This window comes from Echinops telfairi, unplaced genomic scaffold (genome assembly GCF_000313985.2).
Source record: "Echinops telfairi isolate 266 unplaced genomic scaffold, ASM31398v2 ScPeMD7_1;HRSCAF=3_0, whole genome shotgun sequence".
Taxonomy (NCBI): Eukaryota; Metazoa; Chordata; class Mammalia; order Afrosoricida; family Tenrecidae; genus Echinops; species Echinops telfairi.
This window is the reverse complement of record NW_022103896.1, coordinates 19,253,269-19,261,684: the sequence shown is the minus strand read 5'-3', so window position 1 is coordinate 19,261,684 and position 8,416 is coordinate 19,253,269. Positions and strand designations below refer to the sequence as shown.

Here is an 8,416-nt window from a genome sequence, read left to right as displayed (position 1 = left end):
CCATACTTGCTGCCGCTGGATGATGCTAGGGTCACAAACGGATCATTTTGGGAGAGGGTGGCTTAAACGTTCTTTAATTCTTGGCTGTGTTTATTCTAGTTTTCCGGACAGGAATCAGAAACCTGGTGGTAGATGATGAAACCACTTCCAGCCTGCGGGTAAAATGGGACATTTCAGACAGCAGTGTGCAGCAGTTCAGGGTGACCTATCTGACTGCTCAAGGGGACCCTGCGGAAGAAGTGGTAGGAACGGTCTGTATAAGCACGGCTGACCAGAAACGCCCGGGGCGCCACGACTAACTGAGCTAACGAGGCTAACTTTGGAGGTTCATGCAAGTCTTTGTGCTGACTGCTTGGTCACTCGGCTCTCTCCAGAAACTAATGTGCCTGGTCAACCCTCACTCCGCTATTGCTTCCTTGGTAACCTTACTCTCTCCACACCTGGGTGCTTCAAGTGGAGAAGGCTTCTGCACCTGGTCCCAGCCTTGCTTCTGCTGCCTTGACTTCTTGTCAGAGAGCTAAATTTAGATAATACAATTTTCATTGTTCATGTGTGTGTGTGTGTGTGTGTGTAAACCAGATGTTGCCAACTCCAATTCATGGTGAACCCACGTGGCTCAAAGACCTGTGCTCGGTGAGGTGGCGGCGGCTGTGTTGAAAGTGGTAGATGTTTCTTTTGCGGGAGACTCAAACCCCCAACCTTTCAGTTAAATTATTTGTTGCTACATAATTATAATGAATAGCTAAATTTCCCCCTGATATAAATTCATATGGTATGAATTTACTGCCATTTCCACTTTATTTTTAATTATATCTTCCCTCCAAAATTAAAAAAACAAACAAATCCAAACCCACGGCCATTAAGTCAATTCCACTTCATAGTGACCCAATACAGGGTTCCCAACACAGTCAAATCTTCCTGGGCATGAAGAGCCTCAGCCACTTCACTGGTGGATAACAGCCCAATGCTTAACCCACAGTGCCACCAAGGTCCCTGCTATCTGACCTCGGGTACTTGTTATTTTTATGCATCCGGGGGTGTTTGTTTATCTGTGCTGCTTTTTCTACAGGTAAACTTGATGTATTTCTAACCATGACCTTCCCATGTTTTCTGACTTTTCACAAAAGGTCATAGGAAAATGCAGTTGAAAGATAATGAAATTTCCCCCCTAAATTTTTGAAGCCCCCTCATATTTTTCCTCTTCCCCCCCCTCCCCCGATGGTTGTCTAGAAATGTTTTTGGTCAGACAAGCTTACGTGAGTTTGCATTCCAAAGAATTGCCTGGTACCATAGTGGTTATGCTTTGGGCTTCCAGCCACAAGGTCAGCAGTTTGAAACCACCAGTTGCTCCATGGGGGAGAAAGAAGAGGCTTTCAACTCCCATGAAAAGCTACAGTCTCGGAGACTCACAGGGTCAGTTCTGCCCTGCTCAGGAGGTCATTAGGAGTCAGAATCCACTCGAAGGCAGTGAGAGTCATGGGATAAATGGTAGTTCCCCTCATGGGAGTACTTATTTATTCGGCCCATTCTTTGGGGTTGTGACTCTATGCTGTATACTTTTGAGTCCTTCTAGGGGGGGAAAACCTCCAAAATACACTTGCTCAAATGAAACCCAACTAAACTCACTGCCATTGAGCTAATTCCAACTCAAAGCAACCCTATAGGACAGAGCAGACCTGCCCCTGTGGGAGTAGAAAGCTTCATCTTTCTCCCAGAGTGACTGGTGGCTTTGAACTGTGGACCTTGCAGTTAGCAGCCCAAGATGTAACCACTATCCTACCAGGGCTCCCAGCAGCATATTATCCTTTGATCCCTTTCCTATGAGTCGGCATCAGCTCTATGGCTGTGAGATTACCGCCCTCCCCCCCCCTTCTCCCCTTTCCTTATTCAGAAACCTTTTCTACGAAAGAACGATTTTTCTTAGTTATTTATACAGTTGTTTGACTTCAGACTTTTTCAGGCAAAGACGCTTTCCAGCAGATAGAGGAAACGTTATGAAGCAGAGTGATAGCCCCGGGATTCGTGAAACCCATTACATATAACCAGACAGACGGCCCACAGGTTTGGCCTAGGAGGTTTTGGGGAAGTTCAGGGGCACAAGTGATCCGTGATAGGCAAAGCCAAAAATCTGAACATTGTGTTTAGGAGTGGGGATGAAAGATCTCCTTGGAGTTTTTGTTTTTATGGTCCTTCCCTTATAATTTTGTTCTTCAAAATGAGACCCATGAAAATTCTCTGGAGTGAGAGTTGGATTTCTTTTTTTTTTTTTTAATTCTTTCCAAGAAATACATTAAGCTTCTTGGTGAAGTATTCTTGCTAATTCGTAAAGAGAGCAGCAGTTTCATCATCCCCTGCGTGCCCTCGTAAGCTATGCAAGGTAAAATCATCACAATAATATTGACTTGGGGTGGCCTCCAGCGAATTTTCTCGTTGCTTGTTTCCTTCAGTCCACTGCTTGCTTTGGAAGCACGTGGACACCTGGATGAAAGAAAATTGGTCGAAAGCTTGAGCCACCCCTGTGCCCCAGTTATACAAGCTCTCAATTAAAATGAGAAAGATGAATACGTTGGCTGGTAAACATTTTCCATTCCAAAGTATTGTTCTGACAGTGAAACCTGTGAAAGCCAGAACCTGTGTAAGGTGGAAAACTCATCCACGAAGGAAAATTCCAATAGAGAACTGTAGAAAAGTGATGACGAGTCCCTCTCAAAGGTATAAACCACCCGTGAGACCCAGGGAAACAAAGCAGTCCTGTTGAGACCCGGCTCTCCCTCGCTTCGCTGCAGTGTTATTATTCTATGCTGCTCAGAAGTAAGCTCTGTAGAATAGTTTAAATATCAAGATCCTTTAATGCCTCTCTAGATTTACCTAACCTGAATTTCGTACAAAGAAAATCATACTCTCCCCTCCCCACCAAAATCCTTTAATGCTTTCTCATGAACTAGGGCTTGGGCACACTTGATAGACCTGCATCTTTTCAGGGACTCATCTGTGGATGAGTCAAGAATTTATACTTCAATGTTTCAGGAAGTGTTGCTGCTTTGCAAAAGTAATCTACTGCTATTGGTGACAAAAAGGAGGGAGCATCTGAATTGAGGTTCTAGAACCAAGGTAGTCCCGGCACTTTCAGACTGGGTCTGAAGTCCCATCGGTCAAAAGCCTATCTTAAAATAATGATGGATGACCAGGCTAATCAGATGGCCAGAGCATATTATAAAACTCAGAAAGAGAAAACACATCTGAGTTTGAGGAATCTCTTTTTTACTCCCATGCCAATCCTTCCTTCCAATGAAAGCCGGTACCCTTCCATGAGGAGAGGTTAAGAGTGTGTTGGAGTTGCCGAAGAGTGAAGCTTAGCTGTGTAACCTTGTCAACCAAGGTCGGCATGCACAGGATAAAGCAAGATGAACGAAATAGACTATACCAAGAGCAGTGAAGTATGAATGTATTTACGCGTAATGACAATAAGCAAGCATCTTCCAATAAGAAAAGCTTTCGGACCATTAGAAGGGTCAGCCACCTGCCAAGTGTTTCCTGAGCATTGACTTCCGGTTCTGCTCTGAAATGTAAAGGAGTGGCAGTGACGTTGCCCTATGTTTTGCTCTCAGAGTAGAGAGGCTGATTTAACTTGTGAGAGGCTGGTTTCCCTGAGCCTCGATGTCGAAATCCAGAGCCAGGGCCGAATCTGGAGTCTCAAGAGATCGTCTAGAAAGAACCCACAGCCATGGAGTGGATCTGCCATCACCGCGGCCCAGTCCTGGTATCTGAGGCTGTCAATCTTCGCAGGAGCGGACAGCCTCATCTTCCCCTGGTGCTTATGAGTCCGAATCAGCTTGATGGCAGTGAGCTTTGGTTTCCTCCCAGGAAGCAGTTTGTGGTTTGCAGTTCGCAGTCTAATACTTCCCTGACAATGCCACCAAGTGCCTACTTGCAGAGTGACTTGGCTCCCATAAGATTAGTACAGAAATTGGGATTGTGGATACATTGATCAGCACTTAACGTTGCTGCTATGGATCCAAGCATACTATTTTCTTGCAATTAGTTTACATTTTTATATAATGATTGGTCTGCAGTGGATGGATGTAAAGCAGCAACAGCAGCACCTAGTTCTTTTTTTAATATATATCTTTTTATGGTTTTTATTGACATATCTTGCACATTCCATTATATCCATTCACATACAATTCTGCTGTTCCATTCCATTGGGTGGGGTTAGCACCTAGTTCTTTACCACAGAGAATTGGAGACACCCTGCCCAGAAAGCAGAGCTTTCTATGGAATGAGATTTCTTTAATGAGACGGACGGAGTCTTCTTTTTATTGCAGGGAACCGCTGGCTGGATGTGGTCCAGGCTGCTTGGAAGAGCTTGGGGCAATAATGAAGCCAGAGCTGGAATTCCATTTTGGGGGTGGGCAGGGGGGAGAAAAAGAAAAAGAAGAAATTCACCAGTTAGATTTGCATCTCATTTGCTTAGGAGCATTCTTTATTGGACGGCATAGAAACAAAACCACCACCTGCTGGGTTCTGCAGCATCTGTTTTGAGCATTGAAAGCAGAAAACAAACCAGAGGAATGTTGAGACCCCATCGAAGAGATTTACATTTTACTCTTGGGAATGAGGCTGATTGGAGTGGAAAGTGCTTCAGCCACGCAGGTCTGTGGAGTGGAGTGTGGTGGTGAAAGAAGACCTGGGGTCAGATTCCTGATGGGTCCACCTGACTCCACTAAATAAGCTGTGTGGGCCTCAGTTTTCCCATCTGTAAAATGAGCCTCTTTACATCTCTTTGGGAAAGGGTGGGCTAATGATACTCATTACGCCAAAAGAAGTTATGGTGGAGATGAAATGCCCGGCTAGCTTCAATACGTAGAGTATCCCCTGGCACATTAGCTACACAACAGCTATCAGTATCAACCTGTGTGCGCAGCATCTTCCTGGAGAGCTAAATGGTTCTTTCGGAATGGTCACACTACGTCTCAGTGCCCTGCAGTCTAAATCTGATTGGTCCCAGGCCCAGGCAGGTCTCTCTCTGAGAGGTGAACTTACTGAAAAGACATCTACATGGGTGGTTTGCTAGACAGATGGCTTGGAATGAGCAGCCAGGCTGTGATTGCCAGCGGAGTGAAGTTTGAAAGGAACGCCCTGCAGGAAGCGACATCACGGGGTAAGACAAGCCCGGGCAGGTACTCGTCCCCTTTTCCATCCCTTAAAGCCAGGGTTGTCTAGCTGGTCTCGATAAAGCGGACTTTTAGAAAAATACTTTTAGTTTGTCTATTGATTGATGGTGCATGTCAGCCTTAAGTCTTAGGAGACTTTGCCCATGTCCTTAAAAGAAGAGCCGAGATCTGAACTGAGATTGAGCAGAGACGCTCCATCCGCTTGGGTAGAAGAAACATCCTTATACTGAATGTGACGGCTCTGAAGCAGAAGGGTCACAAATCTCCCTCCCCACCCCCGAGCCCGCACATCGGCACGACCAGATGCGTTCCAGCACCCCTTTCCAAAGCAGCAACTATCATATTATTCTAACATCATGTCACCTTCTTCGGGCTTCCTTTAGTTTACTAAGAAATAACCGGAAAAAAAAAAAAATAGCCAGCCCGTTGCTTGCAAGGCTGAAGCACATCTTAGCAACAGCTGGTCCGGGGTTCAACTCGAGGCTCTCTGGGGCTTATTCCATGATTTATAGGTTTCTCTCCTTGTCCAGAAGTAGACAGCTCAGCCCTCGGCCTGCTGGCATGTAACTCAGCCCTTGAGTTGAAAAGTGTCTCCAGCTGTCCGAGTCTTGTGACGCCCGTAAGCTCATTTGGGTCAGTTCTTACTCCTTGCTTTTTTTTTTTCTCCCCTCAGCCAGGATTAAATTCCTTAAATGGCTCCGAGTGTCAATCGGCTGGAACACAGGCAGGGTGTCCTGCGGTTTCAGCATTGAGAACACGTGGCTTCTCTGGTCCCCACCGTTCTTCTTGGGAAGGCCCATTTGCCCTGCTGCACACGTGGCACGCTGCACTAGCACTTGAGCACTGATGAGTCTACGGCCACATGCCACTTGGAGGGTGGACCCTTCAGAGACCAACTGAGCGATGGTGACTGCAGATGGAAGAAGCACTCTCTTTTCAGAAAAGAAAAGCGGCAGCAGGTTTTGTGTTGCTGGTTTACACGTTCCAAGTTGGGAAACTTGGATCCACTGTGTGGTTCTGCAGCTCTGGGCTGAGCCCCATCGTCATGGAGAGACTGAGATGCTGAGGTCAGAGGATCCCAGAAGGGATACAGAATACAGGCTGAACTTTCTAGAGGATCCTCCAGTAAAGCTAAAAGTATCACACAGCCGGTCACCCCGCTAATAGAATGAACACCTCGAAGTCATAAACACCTGCTTTCCACACAGGTCATCTGTCTCCTCTTAAGCCTGCATTTATTTTATTTTACTTTTACACAAATAGCTGGATGACATCGAGGGAAGAAGATCCCATAAGGCGTGAGAGTGTTTGGTGTAAACCTTCTCTGTTAGTGATTGTAAACCAGGCTTAGTATGCGAGGGTGTCAGAGGGACCTGGTGGATGCTTTGGGCAGCAGTTTGAAACCACCAGCCACCCTTCCGGAGAAAAAGGAGGCTTTCGACTCCCATAAAGAGTGGCAGTCTCAGACACCCACAGAGGCAGTTCTACCCTGTCCCATAAGGTCACTGTGAGTCTGACTGCCTGGGTGGCAGTGAGTTTGTTTTCCTTTCGGTTTTGCATGGATGCTCTTTCTCTCCTCATCCCGCCCCAAACAGCTCTCCTCGCTTCTGCCATCGCAAGGTGTCTAAATCCCGCCCCCTCCGTGGGCCGGTGGGAACAGAAACTGTACTGAGACGATGGTTCTTTGCTTTCCGGTTCAGGTTATGGTGCCTGGACGTCAGAATCATCTCCTTCTGAGGGCTCTGCTTTCGGACACGGAATACAAAGTCACAGTGACTCCCATCTACACGGATGGTGACGGTGTGAGCGTCTCCGCCCCCGGGAAAACCTGTGAGTGAGGCTCTCTCTGCCAGTGCGTCAGGGCGGCACGGAGCTCTCTCCGGCAGCCCGTCACTGAGCAGGTTGCCAGTCCTTGCTTCCACGGCATCTCCAGGTGGACTGAAACCTCGAAAGTTCAGATTAACGGCTGGTCTCATTCACTGTGTGCACAAACCGAGTGACCCGTTCATTGGCTAATGGCTTGGAGATGTTCGCCTCCTTCTCTGCCCCCTGAATCCGATAGTTTAGTATCGTGAAAAGAGCAAATGAGACTTGGAGGCCGGAAGCCCACATTTGAGTCCTGTTTTTGCAGTTACACGCTGCGGGCTTTGGAGAAATTGCTTGACTGCTCTGGGCTTCACTTTGCTCAGGTGTAAAGGCTGAGATGGCAAAGAAGGACTGATGTCTCTGGTGACCTGTTGCTTTTCACAGTCTTGCTGATTCTCCAAAGTGCATCCTGTCTGCCTTCCCACTTCTCTCTGTGGAATGGCTCCACTGTCCACCACACCTTGGTGGTCCATGAAAGTGCTTCAGGCCCTTCCACCGGTGGGGTGGGGAGGAGGGGGGGAGGAGGAAGGAAGATCTAGTGGCTTCATCTAACTGCCAGTGAGCTGGATTCCTGCTCTCCACTCCCACTTTAGAAAAGCAGATCTACTGCTATCTGTTTCCTGTAGTGGCACTGCCTGGTAAGATTTGGACTGCTAATCACAAGGTCAGCAGTTCAAGCCCACCAATCCTCCAATGGAGGAAGGGGAGGCTGTCTGCTCCTGTGAAGATTTACAGCTCTGAAACCCTATCAAGGGTCACTATGAGTCGAGTCCATTTGATGGCAGTGGGTTTGGTTTATAGTAACAGAAATGAGCATAGTCTATAAGAGGATCCCACACATAAAGACTCCCACAAATAAAGACTACGTAAAGACCATTACAGTAGAAATGGGATACACCTAATGACAGAAATACCATCCATTACACTGACGATCTCTCAATAGTAGAAATGAGGAGCCCTGCTGGCACAGTGTGGCATGCAGTGAGCTTGTAGCTTCAGGGTCAGTGGTTGGACCCACCAGCTGCCTCTGTGGATAAAGACGAGGCTTTGGACTCCTGTAAAGACTTACAGCCTTGGAAACCCACAGAGACAGTTCTAGTCTGTCCTACTGGGTTGCAAGACATAGGAGCTGACTCAGTGGCCTTGAGTTTGGTTTTCGGTATAGATAGTAAAATTCTTTTTTAAAGTGTTAAAATAAAGCTGCACTAATTGCAGCTGCCATTCCAGATGTGATTTCTTTGCTTGAGCAAATTAATACTTCTCTTGGTACTTGGTATGCAGCTAAATGTGTTAGACAGGGTTCTCTAGAGAGATAAAACCAAATTGCTGATAATTTAATATATTTATTTATAAAGATAATTAGATATATAACAAGC

The 8,416-nt window shown here is 46.7% G+C and overlaps 1 protein-coding gene across 1 annotated transcript in view; it reads left to right on the top strand.

The window, feature by feature from the left end:
* The window catches only part of COL14A1 (collagen type XIV alpha 1 chain), a 221,421-nt gene that overhangs the window by 92,441 nt on the left and 120,564 nt on the right, over nucleotides 1-8,416 (top strand). The window contains exons 19-20 of the mRNA XM_045287068.1: nucleotides 100-251; nucleotides 6,875-7,004. Coding sequence (XP_045143003.1) covers nucleotides 100-251; nucleotides 6,875-7,004 — 282 coding nt within the window. The remainder of the gene's footprint in view (nucleotides 1-99; nucleotides 252-6,874; nucleotides 7,005-8,416) is intronic.